General features: G+C 37.0%; 1 protein-coding gene across 14 annotated transcripts in view; it reads left to right on the forward strand.

The window, feature by feature from the left end:
• The window catches only part of VPS13B (vacuolar protein sorting 13 homolog B), a 916907-nt gene that overhangs the window by 618347 nt on the left and 282164 nt on the right, over positions 1-16396 (forward strand). For all 14 annotated transcript variants that reach the window (XM_064267936.1, XM_064267938.1, XM_064267934.1 and 11 more), the window contains 2 exons: positions 1356-1482; positions 4518-4661. In XM_064267936.1, the coding sequence (XP_064124006.1) occupies positions 1356-1482; positions 4518-4661 (271 nt within the window). The remainder of the gene's footprint in view (positions 1-1355; positions 1483-4517; positions 4662-16396) is intronic.

The following is a 16396-nucleotide window of genomic DNA, read 5'->3' on the forward strand; positions in this document are numbered from 1 at the left end:
CACATATTTTTAATACTTCTTCCTGTTACCCTCTATTCACCAGATCTCTTAATTCTTTAAAATTGACTTTCTCGAAATCCAATACTTACATGTCACAAAACCAGATGATCCAATTTGCTTTTTTGGCAGACACTATTCCGACTTGACGGCTCGGGGTTTTTTTTTGGTTGTATAAAGCTCTGCCCATTGCAAAGTTCAGCAAAAGATACTAGCATTCACTAGACTACTCTAATAGAAAAAGATGGAGAAGGACTTGAGTTTTATCTGGGCATTTTCATGAGATAACTTATGCCAATTCTCTGATCTCAGCTTTATCATTGTATAATATAAGGGGCTAATAGGGACATGTTTATAAGGAACATTAAATTAATGGTTCCAAAGAACCTTTGAAGTTTTGCTTGCTAGTAAAATGTAAAATTGTATTATTTTATAAATGAAAACTAAGAATATGGATAGTGGACTTAAAGATCTTTACCAGCACAAGCTCTGGTTTCTCAATAATTTTTTCACTTTCATCTTCTACTGTGTGTGCAGTACTTCCTTTGAATTTATTAATGATTTTGAATGTACAGTAGAAATATTCTGCCAAATAACTGATCAAAGGTAAGACTATAAAAATTTAAAATAGGGGCTGAAAGCTGCTTTGTTGTCAGCTTGCACTCCATGTCCAATTCTGTGAGCTTTGTTTCTGCTGAGTAGCCTTACCCAGTCCCTAATCCTCATTTCCTCATAGGAAACAGGGGCTAGAAATAGTCCTTACTTTTTTTTTTTTTCTCTTACAGGGTTGTTGAGAGAAAGCATTCAGTATCAAACTCACTAAGGCCATTTCACGGACTGTAAAGGCAATAATAAGTCATGAAGCCATCAAAATTATTACTTACTCAAGTAGTGGTTCTTAGAGTTTTAACAAAGAGGTCAAAGATTAAGAGGATATGCTTATAAACCTAATGAGAATGGAATGATGGCAGTTGTCAAATGGAGTGTTAGAAGTATTAAAGATAGGAAATTAAAAATGGTCACAAAAATGGTAAGATTATTTTTAGTAGCAAAAGAGATAATAAACTACTTGAAAGAACAAAAGGAATCAAAAATAGAAAAGTAATTTGTGGAGAGGTCCTGAGTGAGTCTAATACTGAATCATTTGTATCTGAATTGCTCAATGTTTTATTTGTTGCTATCTTTTATATATCTTACAGAATTGAAGCTAAGAAACTCTGACTAAAAAGTATATAAATAGGCACTCGGAATAGTAATGTAATTTTTCGTGCATGTTTACAGTACAAAGATTTGTACAAATTTAATGAGAATTATCCTTGAAAAAATGAGAGTTAATAATTTTGTACTTTATCTTTTAGCATAAGAAGGCATCAAGAAAGGAGAGCAATTTTGACTCCAATTTTGACAGATTTTTCTGTCCGAATAACTGGAGCACCTGCCATCATTTTCACCAAAACAATTTCTCCAGAAAATTTGCATACTGAGGTTAGTACATAATTTAAGTCTTATTTCAGTCTAAGTAATGGAGCAGCTCGTCTTTGTATGTTATGGTTCTCATGGTTTCACCTCACAGGATTTCAAATTAGCTCGTGAATAGCAGTATTGTAACTAATATTTTTTATTGAACACTTCCTAGGTGTCAGGTACTGTTCAGTTATTGCTGTCCATGTGATAACTCATTTAATCCTCATAATATTCCTATCACTAGCTACTGCTACCATCCCATTTTATAGATAAGGAAATGAGACAGAGAGAGGCTAGCCAACTTGTTCAAATTTTCACACGTATGAATCCAAATGGTCTGGCACCAGACCCTACAGTTTTAACCTCTACAATCTCTTTCTAATAAAAACAACAGTAATACTAACATAAAATAGCATTCTTACATGAATGACTTTCATAGAGAATTCTTCATGGATTACCTTATTTACTCTTCACATCATCCTCATGAGATATATAGTATTAGTATCCATAACTTATAGATGAGGAAACTGAGGTAAAAAAAAGGTTAAATAACTTGATGAATGTCACATAGCCAATAACTGGTGGATCCAGGTTTCAAGGCAGATCACTATGGTCTGCTGCGTTCATTCCTCACTACAGTAGATATACAATAATAATGTGGTCTAGGATAACTTAAAAAACATTCCTCATGGAAATTTATGTTATGCTAACGGATAAACTTTTTCATTATTCACAGATTTATAGGGCACTGTTGTGAAAAGTTCAGAAAAATTAGATCTCGATTAAATATATTAATCCAAACTGTTAGTATATTGTCTCGTATGATATTTATAATAGCCTTAGGAGAGGTAAGTTAGGCCAGGTATATAAATATCTGCAAAAGGTATATAAAGATTAGGTAAACGTACTGTTGTTGTTGGGTGTTACCAAGTCAATTCCAACTCATAGTGACTCCATGTAAGAGAGTAGGATTGCCCCATAGGGTTTTCTTGGCTGAAATCTTTAGGTTAGCAGATCACCAGGTTTTTCTTCCAAGGAGCTGTTAAACAAAAAAAAAAAAAAAAAAACCAGTGCTGTTGAGTTGATTCTGACTCATAGCAGGCCTATAGAACAGAGTAGAACTCCCCTACAGGGTTTACAAGGAGCTGCTGGTAGATGTCGAGCTGCTGAGCTTTTGGTTAGCAGCCAAGCACTTAACCACTGCACCACCAGGGCTCCGAAAGATCCATTAGGTTCCAAAAGACCCTTGAATCTTTCAGTTAGCAGTTGAGCACTTAATCATTACACCACCAGGGCACCTTAGTAAGTCTAATATCTTAAAATTGCTTAGTAACTTTCAAGTTGTTTCTGTTTCCTGTGTGTATTTATCTCACAACAATGAAATATTATAATCACTTTAAATTATTAAAGTTTTTCTTCCCCTGAAAATACTTTTTATTTGGATTCCTAAATACTTATAAAATTCAGAAACAAAAGTAAGAATATATCAAAGTGCTTAATAAAATACCATCCCTTCTAAATGATCTCATCTTCTCATTAAAAGACATTATTATAAAACTCTCCATTCCCAGGTGAAAGAAGCATGAAGCCAGAGATTAGAATCCTAGTCCTAGGCCAAGCTCAACTCGTCATCTTAAGCCATTCACTTAAATGTGTCCCTTTCTTTATAGACTTTAGTTGCCTAAATTGCCCTCCTGATTGTTATAAGGATCAAATTGATCAAAACAAATAATAATTATATGAGAGTCTGAAAAAGCTAACATTCTATAAAAATGGAAATTATGTTATTTATATGGTATTTGACAGCTGCTGATTCTACCAGTTGGTTTCATACTATTTATTAAAAACCCAGTGCTATAGGATTAATCATACACTAGTTTTTACAGGAGGTATGTCGCTGATAGAACTAAGATATTTTTAGTAGAAATTTTCACTGCCTTGGGAAATATTTCAGTGACAATTTCTTGAAAAACTGAAACAAAACAAAACTTCTGAATCAGTGTACTTTTTATTCCTTTTATTAGAGGTGTAAAATAAGAATTCTCATTATAATGAGTAAATACAGGAAACTCCTGGAGGCAAAAGCTATTTAACCAAAAATGGATAATCATTTCAGACATGCTGTTTCTTATGGCTTTATTAAAAGCTGCTCTAAGCTGTCTGGCTTGGATTTTGGCTAGTCATGGTCTCCTTAATCCATTTCCTTGCATGACGCTAATAAGGAGAAGGTCTATTGGATGTTTCGAAGCATTTGAACATTATCCACATGCGCTTCATGACAAGAGGCAGGACTTCTGCTTATTAAGTGAAGCTTCTGGATTGTTTTTCATTTCTGTTTTCCTTCTCTGAATGGTTTTCCAGTGATGAATGTTCAAGTGATTCAGTTATGAAGAAAAGCACCAGTTAAGTAATGAACATCTACCTAATTCCGCCAAGATTTTAACAGATTGAAGAAGAAGCGAAATCAATTAGTCTAGCTCTCTCTGGCTTCAGTACTGTGATTTGTTATAAATCATTTGAAGCCTATTCCTTTGGAGAATAGTCATACCATAGCACTTGATTATAATGGCCTGCCTGCCTTTGCCTGTTTACATCTGCCTGGCCAACCTCAAGAGCAGGTTGCCTCTCAAGGCCAACCTTATTCTTTGTGATATTCTTAACACTCTAATGTTTTTCCTGGTACTTAGCAAATGCTCACTAAATATTATTAGTTTTTTGAATGAATGAACATCATTACCTACATATTGAAACAACAGTAGTAGTTTGAGGTGTGAAAAAGCCAAATGAATATGAAAAGGTGGAAAATTCTTATTGTTAATTTGTTCTGTGACTAACAAAAGGCCTGGAACATAGTAGGCCATCATAAATGTTTATTAAATTAATCCATTAAACTATGTTGAGTGGGTATGTTCACCCTTTCTGCTATTCTTTTTAACATATGAACTTTAGTCCCAGGAAACTTCATCAAGTAGTAAAGGGCCAATAACCAAGAATGATAGATTATCATATAATGGCTATCGTGTTTCTTTATCTGTATTCCTCCTTTTTTCCTTCAGGAGATATTAGTGTGTGGCCATTCCTTGGAAGTGAATATAACCACAAACCTGGACTTCTTCCTAAGTGTGGCTCAGGTTCAACTCTTACATCAGTTAATAGTAGCAAACATGACTGGACTGGAACCATCAAACAAGGCCACAGAGGTAACTGTTACCTGATCTGGATTAGGCTAGCTGCATTTGTGCCAACTTTACATTCACACCAAGAAAACTATAATTAAACTAAATGATTTCTGCTAATTATTCTGTATTTAATTTTATTCAAAACATAGTTGGCCATAAATCATTTCGGGTTAATGGCCTTTATTTTTGAAATTTGTCTTTTTTCTTGTTATTTACTGTGTACCTTTGGAATATTTCTGTGGCTTGGCCTCAGGAAATGCTCTGTTAAAAATATGGTTTTATTACCCTGCTAAAATTTCTAAAGTATAATGTAAGAAACCTGGTATAGCTTTCATTTACTCAGATACATTACAGGGGTAGGGCCTCTTTTGGAAGTGAACTTTGTAAGAGTACTATGGGAATTTCTTCAATAAATAACTTGTAAAGCTTTCGTTTCCCATGCTCAGTGAAGAATGGACACAATCATAAAAGTTGAATGCCTGCCTAGAATTTTAATTTTGATCTGGAGTTCATTGGAAGCCTGCATTATAACCACAAAGCATGTCAGTGTGAAACAAACAAAGCTGTTTGTTAGATGCTTCTCGGGATACGCTTTTTTTGCATTTTTGTTTTTTCATTCGTATGATCATATCTGTACATAGAGCAAATCTTTTATAAAAACTGAGTTGAAAAAATCGTTTATATGAAAACAATGTTGCTTTTCCTTTTGTCATGAGTTACACAAAAGGTTCTAGAAGGTAGAGATAGCCAAAAGGTAGAGATAGCCAAAAGGTAGAGACAACACAAGTGTCCATTAACAGATGAATGGAAAAACAAAATGGGGTGTGTACATACAATGGAATATTACTCAGCCATAAATAGAAATGAAGTGCTGATACATGCTACAACATAGGTGGACCTTGAGAACATTAGGCTGAGTCAGACACTAAATTTGGACAGTTGTATGATCCCACGTATGAAATACCTAGAACAGGCAAATGCAATGAGACAGAAGTTCATTAGTGGTTATCAGGGGCTGGGGGCAGGAGGGAACAGGGAGTTATTGCTTAAGGGTTACTGAGTTTCTGTTTGAAGTGATAAAAACTTTTGGATATAGTGGTGATGGTTGCACAACATGGTGGATGTAATTAACGTCACTGAATTGTACACTTAAAAAAGGTTAAAGTGGCAAAATTTTTGTCATATATATGTATTTTTTTAACCATAATTTTAAAAAAAGAAAGAGTTATTCACTTCCTTCAGTGCCACACAGTGATGTCAGGCATTTTCGTGTAAGTTAACTCCTCTGTGTTCGAGTGTGTTATTATAGCCACATTGTGAAGTAGATATGGGCATGTTACAGATGAGGCTCTTGGGGCTCAGAGAGGGTAAATAACCTGCCTGAAATCATACACACATACACAACTAGTAAATGATGGGTGGACCTGGGGTTTGAATGTAGGTCTTCAACTCAGTGCTCTTTCCATTCTGCCACAGTTCATGTAGTATAGCTATTACATTATTCTATCATCCTCTTTATCTTTTTAAAAACATTTAACTGTAATAAAGCTTTGAATTTTTGTAAATAGATGTTCTCTAATTTGATCTCTTACCACCCATGATTTCTGATTGCGTTTATTCATTATCCTCTTAAAAAGGACTATACCCATTGCTGTCGAGTGGATTCCAATTCATGGACAGAGTAGAACTGCCCCATAGAGTTTCCAAGGAGCACCTGGTGGATTTGAACTGCCAGCCTTTTGGTTAGCAGGCATAGGACTTGACCACCATGCCACCAGGGTTTCTAAATAGAGCTATATATTCTTCAAAATGACTCTATTCCGATATACATTAGGCAATCCATAAGAATATAATTATATGATATGAAAATAAGCAAGGTAAAAAATATTCTCCTGTGGCATTTTTTGATGAAATCCATGAACCAAGTTGGTTTGGAAAGAGTATTTTGCATTCCTATATTATTTGTAGAAAGAACCCTGGGGGTGCAATGGTTAAGCACTCGGCTGCTAACTGAAAGGTCAGTGGTTTGAACCCACCAACTGTTTATGAGGCGTAAAGACCCGCCATTCTCCTCCCATAAAGATTACAGCCTAGGAAACCCTATGGGGCAATTCTGCTCTGTCCTGTAGGGTCCCTATGAGTCAGAATTGACTCAACAGCATGCAACAACAATATTATTTGTGTCAATTTTATGAATTTCTCATAATCAAGGAACTCTAACTCACAGACTACTGATGTTTTTTAGGAGTTCACACAACTAAGCAAATTAGTTATTAACTATTTACCTACCTACTTCTGATGCTTGTTAGTAGGATCTGATTTGACTAAGTAAGGAGGTACTTAGAGTTGGATTAAATAACTATTAACCTGGATGTTAAGTCATTCCTTAGAGTTCCAGAAGCTAATTGGGCCATATTTTTGCTATTTTTTAAAACGTATGTGGCCCTTTATTCCTTCTTGGAGGTGGTATTAAAAGTACAGACAATAATGAGGAAGGACAGTTTGGCCATAGTCTCAACCCTGACTCTCTTTAGATTGAGATGGTCCACTGAGGAGGAACTTAACTGCTGATTTATGTCCTATTGGAAAACTGAGGTATTCTTGATGGCCTGCCTGTTTTAACACCTTGTAACTTCAGTGTCTCTCCTTTGTTCTATTCTTAAAATACCTATGTCTAGAAATTTAGTGTTCGTAGTTTATAAAATATAATAGGCTATGTATCTCTTTAGTGATAATAGTATCTGGGTATGATGGAACTGAGCAGAGTTCCCCCCAAATTTGGGAAGGGAGAATATTATGGGTCAAAGATGACTTCTAAACAGATGGCTATGCTTACATGAGCAATGACTTGTATGGCTTTTTGATCTTAAGTTTTCTATGCTTGGACCAGGAATTTGGTGGCGTAGATCTGTCAACACTTCACTTCTTGAAAAGACCTTCAGTGTACTGGAAGAATATGATTCCATTTATAAATTATTAGCAGAATGTACATCTGATAGTCTAAGAATATAAAGACATTTTAGCTACATAGAATACTTCTATTAAGTCAGAATATATTTTTAAAAGGTTGGTTAATTACGTTTAAAACAGCTACACTAAAATTTTTTTTTAATTCTTTTTGAGAATAAAAATGATAGGAAAATTGAATCTGGCTGAGTTATTGGGGAAGTGAAGGGAGGGATACATGTTAGTGAAAAATGTAAGACCTGACATTACTAACAACTGCTATTTAATAAGAATAATGGATTAATAACGGAAATCCAGACGGAACCTTGTGAATTACAAACCAGTACGTGTCGTATCTGTTGTAGGCCAACCATCTGACATCATATTGATGGCAGTGACTATATAACATGTTTCAGTAGCAGAAAGACCTGGTGATCTGCTTCTGTAAAGATTACAGCCAAGAAAACCCTATGGGGCAGTTTTACTCTGTCATACGGGGTCGCTGTGAGTCAGAATCTACTCCACAGCACCAAACTACGACAGAAATAGTCAGCCACTTTCAACTCTATGATCTGTTTCTTCTTTTTCCATATTTTTGAATAGCATAAATGTACTGACATCTCTTGATTCACTCATTCTAGTATTATCTATTGAGTCTAGGTGAGGACTCCATCTCCTGCACTTCCCTTCCACTCCTCCATCTTTCCAGTATTCTTAATCGTATTTGTTGTGTAAGTCAATATGAATTATTTTCATTATAAAGACAACGTAAATATCGTTGATTGCTTAATGATTACATTTCCTTGGTGTTTTAATTTGTTTCTTTTTCCTGAAGTTAATATTGTTAGTTGCTGTCGAGTTGATTCAGACTCATGGCGACCCCATGTGTGCAGAGTAGAACTGCTCCACGGGGTTTTTAAGGTGGTAGCCTTTCAGAAGTAGATCGCCCGGCCTGTCTTCTGAGACACCTCTGGATGGGTTCCAGCTGCCCGCTTTTCGGATAGTAGTCAACTGCTTAACTGTTGGCACCACCCAGGAACTCCATTATTACTGATTTAACTTGGAAATAATCTACTTTTGATTTGTGCTTTATTTTAGGAATGGAAATTGTTTTTTTTTAGAAGAGGGTGAGAAATGATGCACAGCATACTTGATCAACCAAATGATTGCTAAGAATAATTGGAAATAGAAACTTAAGGGTTAAGAAGAGGGAAAGGGACTTTAAGTGGGTGGTGGTGTAGTAACAAGTCCTTAACAAAGTGGAACTTAGGCGAGATGAGGGAAATGGAGTCAAAGTACATTCTTTGAACGTATATGAGTGGGTATAGGGTTTGAAAGAAGGAACTGAGACTGGTATGAGGGAGAATGTTGATATTCTGATGTATTTCCATGCTTTCTATCTTGAGGTAGGCATGAATGGAACAAGCCAGATCAGGGGTTATATGTTTCTAAAAGGAGATGGAAATTTTGGTCAGTGCATATATGAAGGCTTCCTATTGGTTTTTCTTTGCTGAATATTTGTTTCACTTCAGAAGCACCTGATAGACTGCTTGTAACCAGGCAATAAACACAGGTACCAATAAAATATGGAGTCAAGCAGGGACTTACATGGACAAGTGGGGCTATGAGGGAATACTTTGAATTTCTTTCAATCTGGACTTGGAAAAGAAATCAAGCATTTTACTGCCTATTCTCTCTGAGGGAGGGACTTCATAGGAACAATGAACTCTTCACACCTGTCGGTATTTTAGTTAGGTCTTGAAAATGCTGAAGACAGTATAATTGTCTCCTGAAAAAACAAACGTGAAGCCACTAGAAATGCTGTGAAGATTTTTTTGAAATGCTGTGGGAAAATGGCCCTGACATAATGTTAATTTTTTAGCCGTGTGGATATTTAGCCCTTATAGATTTCTTGACTAGAAATCTGTGAATTAGTTAAGTTTTCCTAAGGCTTTATTAAACTGTCTGCCCTAGCCTTATTCAACAAGTATTTCTTTTTTCTTATTGTACTTTAGATGAAGGTTTACACAACAAACTAGTTTCTTACTGAACAGTTAGTAACCATATTGTTTTATGACATTACTCAGTAACCTCACGACATGTCAGCACTCTCCATTCTCAACCTTCAGTTCCCTATACCAGCTTTCCTGTCCCCTCCTGCCTTGTAGTCCTTGCCCCAGGGCTGATGTGCCCCTTTAGTCTCATTTTATTTTATGGACCTGTCCAATCTTTGGCCGAAGGATGAATCTCAGGAGTGACTTCATTACTGAGCTGAAAGGGTGTCCAGAGGCCATACTCTCAGGGTTTCTCCCATCTCTGTCAGGCCAGCAAGTCTGGTCTTTTTTTTTTTTTAATAATTTTTATTGAGCTTTAAGTGAACGTTTACAAATCAAGTCAGTCTGTCACATATAATCTGATATATACCTTACTCCATACTCCTTACTCTCCCCCAATGAGTCAGCCCTTCCAGTCTCTCCTCTCATGACAATTTTGCCAGTTTCTAACCCTCTCTACCCTCCTATCTCCCCTCCAGACGGGAGATGCCAACAGTCTCAAGTGTCCACCTGATAACAAGTAGCTCACTCTTCATCAGCATCTCTCTCCTACCCATTGTCCAGTCCCTTCCATGTCTGATGAGTTGTCATCGGGAATGGTTCCTGTCCTGGGCCAACAGAAGGTTTGGGGACCATGACCGCTGGGATTCCTCTAGTCTCCGTCAGACCATTAAGTCTGGTCTTTTTATGAGAATTTGGGGTCTGCATCCCACTGATCTCCTGCTCCCTGAGGAGTTCTCTGTTGTGCTCCCTGTCAGGGCAGTCATCGGTTGTGGCCAGGCACCATCTAGTTCTTCTGGTCTCAGGATGATGTAAGTCTCTGGTTCATGTGGACCTTTCTGTCTCTTGGGCTCATAGTTATCATGTGACCTTGGTGTTCTTCATTCTCCTTTGATCCAGGTGGGTTGAGACCAATTGATCTTAGATGGCCGCTTGTTAGCATTTAAGACCCCAGACGCCACATTTCAAAGTGGGATGCAGAATGTTTTCATAATAGAATTATTTTGCCAGTTGACTTAGAAGTCCCCTTAAGCCATAGTCCCCAAACCCCCACCCTTGCTCCGCTGACCTTTGAAGCATTCAGTTTATCCCAGAAACTTCTTTGCTTTTGGTCCAGTCCAGTTGAGCTGACCTTCCATGTATTGAGTATTGTCCTTCCCTTCACCTAAAGTAGTTCTTATCTACTAATTAATCAGTAAAAAACCCTTTCCCACCCTCCCTCCCTCCCCGCCTCGTAACCACAAAAGTATGTGTTCTTCTCAATTTATACTATTTCTCAAGACCTTATAATAGTGGTCTTATACAATATTTGTTCTTTTGCCTCTGACTAATTTTGCTCAGCATAATACCTTCCAGTTTTCTCCATGTTATGAAATTTTTCACAGATTCGTCACTGTTCTTTATTGATGCGTAGTATTCCATTGTGTGAATATACCACAATTTATTTAACCATTCATCCATTGATGGACACCTTGGTTGCTTCCAGCTTTTTGCTATTGTAAACAGAGCTGCAATAAACATGGGTGTGCATACATCTGTTCGTGTGAAGGCTCTTATTTCTCTAGGGTATATTCCGAGGAGTGGGATTTCTGGGTTGTATGGTAGTTCTATTTCTAACTGTTTAAGATAACGCCAGATGGATTTCCAAAGTGGTTGTACCATTTTACATTCCCACCAGCAGTGTATGAGAGTTCCAATCTTCCACAGCCTCTCCAACATTTATTATTTTGTGTTTTTTGGATTAATGCCAGCCTTGTTGGAGTGAGATGGAATCTCATCGTAGTTTTAATTTGCATTTCTCTAATGGCTAATGATCGAGAGCATTTTCTCATGTATCTGTTAGCTGCCTGAATATCTTCTTTAGTGAAGTGCGTGTTCATATCCTTTGCCCACTTCTTGACTGGGTTGTTTTTCTTTTTGTGGTTGAGTTTTAACAGAATCATATAGATTTTAGAGATCAGGCGCTGGTCGGAGATGTCATAGCTGAAAATTCTTTCCCAGTCTGTAGGTGGTCTTTTTACTCCTTTGGTGAAGTCTTTAGATGAGCATAGGTGTTTGATTTTTAGGAGCTCCCAGTTATCTGGTTTCTCTTCATCATTTTTGGTAATGTTTTGTATTCTGTCTATGCCTTGTATTAGGGCTCCTAACGTTGTCCCTATTTTTTCTTCCATGATCTTTATCATTTTAGTCTTTATGTTCAGGTGTTTGATCCACTTGGAGTTAGTTTTTGTGCATGATGTGAGGTATGGGTCCTGTTGGTCTTTCTTTTTGAGTTAGAATTTTGTTCTACATTGTTTTCCAGCTCTGTCTGGTACCTTCTGTTGTGATCCCTGTCAGAGTAGTCAGTGGTGGTAGCCAGGCACCATCTAGTTGTACTGGACTCAGCCTCGTGGAGGCCTTGGTAGATGTGGTCCATTAATCCTTTGGAGTAATCTTTCTCTTGTATCTTTAGTTTTCTTCATTCTTCCTTGCTTCCGAAGGGATGAGACCAGTGGAGTATCCTAGGTGGCCACTTACAGGCTTTTAAGACCCCAGATGCTACTCACCAAAGTAGGATGTAGAACATTTTCTTCATAAACTGTATCATACCAATTGAGCTAGATGTTCCGCGAGACCATGGAACCCACAGCCCTCAGCCCAGCAATTTGGTCCTTCAGGAAGTTTGGATGTGTCTATGGAGCATCCGTGACCTTGTCTTGTACAAGTTGTGCTGGCTTCCCCAGTATTGTGTACTGTCTTACCCACACCAGGTTACCACTTATCTATTGCCTATTTGGTGTTTTTCCATCCCCACCCCTCTCTTCCCTCATAACCATCAAAGATTGTTTATTTTGTGTGTAAACCTTTTCACAAGTTTTTACAGTAACGTTCTCATACAATATTTGTCCTTTTGTGATTGGCTTATTTCACTCAACATAATGCCCTCCAGATTCATCCATGTTACGAAATGCTTCACAGATTCATTGTTGTTCTTTATTGTTGCGTAATACTCCATTGTGTATATGTACCACAGTTTGTTTATCCATTCATATGTTGATGGGCATCTAGGTTGTTTACATCTTTTTGCTATTGGGAACAATGCTGCAGTGAACAGGGGTGTGCATATGTCTATTCGTCCGATGACTCTTATTTCTCTAGCTCAACAAGTATTTATTAAGGGCTTAACTGTTACCAGCTATAGCAACCCTGATTATGCAATGGTTAAGTGTTTGGCTGCTAACAAAAAGACTGGCAGTTCAAATCCACTAGCCACTCCTTGCAAACCCAATGTGGCAGTTCTGCCCTGTCCTTTAGGGTCGCTATGAGTCAGAATCAACTCGAAGGCAGTGAGTTTTGGGTATTACCAGATATACTATCTACTGACTGAGTGAGATACAAAAAATAAATATACTGTGGTCCCTGACCTCTAGAGTTTATATATAATAAATATATAAATAATCCTTTGGAGTAATCTTCACATATTAATTTATATATATATAATATATTTATATAATAAATAGAGTTTATATAATAATCTAGATATAATCTAGATGAGAAATAAAGCATATACAAATGGAAAGGTAAGTAAGAACTCAAGGCAGTATATGAAAATGTGTTAAATATGCCCTATGGAAAATTACTGCTGTAGGAATTCAAAAAAGAAAAAGGCTTTAAGCCAGGTGGTCAGAATTGAAAAGGCAGAGAAGAGTGACCTGTTGATTCACTAAATAAATGTTGAGCCCTTCCTATGTCAAATACTATTAAAGATACTAGGTTGATAGCACTAAGCAAAAAAAGACAATGCTACCACTCTCATGTTCTAGCGCTTATATGTTTAGTGAGCAAGAGAGATTATAATAAATAAATAATTGGAGCTAAATCAAATACATATGTATGTGTGTGTGTGTGTATATATATACATATATATACACACACACACACATATACATATAAAGATTACATAGCTATAAATTTTCTAGAACTGATTTAGACTTCCTTACAAACCTAAACCTTACTGAGGTTGGGGATGTTAGCCGCTAGAGATGAGAAGCGGTAGGGGTATAGGAATTTAATTTCTCACTAATAAAATGCAGTTTAGGCATGGAGTAAGAGTGTGAACAAAGATATGTAAGTTTGTAAACATTAGGACTTTTTGGCATAATAATGAAAAAAATCTGTTTTTCCATAATGGAAGAATTGTGTAGAGAAATAATGAAAGATATACTAAGTATGTTTTATATCTTGGACAGTTAGGCATCAAAAGTTAAAGACTTGAATGGATGGGATGACGTAGTAGAAGTGGTATTTTAGGGAAATTTTTGCCGTGTCCAATCTCTTTTTGCAAACGATTTGAAGTGGCATTCAAAAAAAGTATACATTCATCCCAAGAAAGGAAAATGACAGCCCAGTATCTCTTAAGAATATGGACACAAAAATCTTCAGCAAAATACTAGCAAACCAAATCCAGCAATATATAAAAAGAACTATATATACCTTGGAAATCCTGGTGGTGGGCAGTTTGAATCCACCAGCAGCTCCTTGGAAACCCTATGGGGCGGTTCTATTCTGTTCTATAGGGTCGCTATCAGTCAGAATCGACTCGACGGCAATGGGTTTGGTTTTGGTTTTTTGGGTAAAGTGAGATTTACCAAGGAATGCAAGATTGGTTTAACATCTGAAAATCAGTTACTGTGTAAAACATCTTATCGAATAGCATAAAAAGTGAAAGCCACATATGATCATCCCAATAAGTGCAGAGAAAGTATGTAAAACAGCGTATCAATAAAATAAAAACCCAAAACCATATGATCATCTCAGTAAAGACTATTGCCTTCACACCTTGTGTTAGGCTTAAAGTCATTATTGATCAGCTAGGAAACAGTCAAGAACAAGAGTGGAATATGAAATAGAGGAGAGTAAGAACAAGTTGGAACTTAAGATGAACTGGAAACCTCAAGGCCAAACTGGAACTCGTGTCAGGCTTTCCTTTTATTCAACTTTGCTGATGTGAGTTACCTGCAAGAAAAGTGGGTGCTGTCTGCCACGAAGCTTCATGTATGCCTAATCAGGTCTCAGAGAAGCCGCAGAAGGGTATTCAGCAAACTGGAGGAAGTGTGGGCTTAGATTCTGCTCCTCACCAGCTAGGTGAGCCAGTAGGCAAGCAACAATTGCGTAAGTTGCAACAGCATCTGCTGCCTTATACTGACTTCCAGACTATAAAAATGGCTGTTTCTTTTCTTCCATCTTCCAGACTTTTTATAAATTTTTTATATGGCCAATTGTAATGCACACCAACACAGGGAAGGGAATTCTGGGAAACATAGTTCCAGCTTAACTAAGTTGGCACAGTCTAATGCCAACACATATTTCAGTAGTCGAGTATAAAATCCCTCTAGGTTTCTGCCAAAGAGAAGAGAAGATGTGATAAGTAGCATAATTTTTACTATGAAAGGAAAAAGCACACCAGTTCTTCAGAGGAGGAAAGGGTTTCCAGGTACTAACGTAAGAATTATAAGAGACTTTGTAGGGAATAGTTAGAGAGTTGATGGGCAATATCCTCAAAAACAGTTTTGCAGCATATGGAGAAGCAGTACTTGTAAGGCTGTTCGTTATAGCAGCCTCCTTCAAAAGTTGAAGGCAAGACAATAAATCTGCTTTAGTGAGGGCAGTTCTGCAAGTACTGAAACGATGTGATCCAAGTATTTGGCAGTTGAGACTTCATCCAGGAATAGAACTTATAAAGAAATCAGATAGTATATTCCTTAGTTTGGTTGTTTTCAAGCATTTTAGCCATGAAATCCTTTCTTCAAACCAAATCTCACACATAATAATAGCGCTGCCCTGATTAAACTGGACTGCCCTAAAGCATCTTCTCTGCAAAGAATTTCTGGCTTATGTTTGTTTGTTTTGATAACAGGTACTGGTATGTTTCAGGTTACATAAGTCTCTAACTAGAGTCTAGACTGCTAGTATGTGGTACTGCTGATTAAAAACAGATCCATAAGCTTAGAACACCAGATAGACAAATAGGTTAAGTCTATTATGAAAGACTAGAAGTCTCTTATGAAAATAAGGGTTCTAACCAACATTTCACTCAGGGACTTTTTGAGCTGCATGTCACAGATACCCAAATTAGAAGTGTATTTCTTCCTCACGTAGCAATCTTAATGTCAGTAGTTAAGACTGGTATGGTGGCTCTGTTTTCTAAGGTCATCCAGAGACTGAGTCTCCTTTTGTCCTGTTACTTCATTATCTCTGTGGTATTTCTCTGGCTTAGTCTGAAATGGCTTATCTAATTAGTAGGTTAAAGGAAATGGGAGTGCACACCTCCCTATGTGGACAAACCCTGAAGTTGTTCTCACATTCTTTTGGCCAGATCATAGTCATGTGATTACACCTAGTTTCAGGGGAGACTGAGAAATGTAGTCTTTCTACTACACAACCATGTGCCCTGATAAAAATTATTTTACTGTGAAAGAACAGGAGAATGGATATTGAAGTACAACTAGCAATCTGGCCACGGAGAGCTAGGGTTACCTGACAGGCAAAGCCAGGATATTCCTCAGAAGGTATCTTTGGCTTTTCCTCAGTACTTTGAATGCATCCTTAATTAGAGCCTAAAGTTCTATACCATATAATGTACCAGAAATAATGTTAGCTTGCAAATTGTTCAATACTGTTACAAGGACAAATATTATCTTTGCCCAATATTTCTAACCCTTTTCATCTGATAGTAGAATTCTTGGGTGGTACATATGGTTAACACTCTTGGTCACT

The sequence above is a fragment of the Loxodonta africana genome, chromosome 14 (genome assembly GCF_030014295.1).
Source record: "Loxodonta africana isolate mLoxAfr1 chromosome 14, mLoxAfr1.hap2, whole genome shotgun sequence".
Lineage (NCBI taxonomy): Eukaryota > Metazoa > Chordata > Mammalia > Proboscidea > Elephantidae > Loxodonta > Loxodonta africana.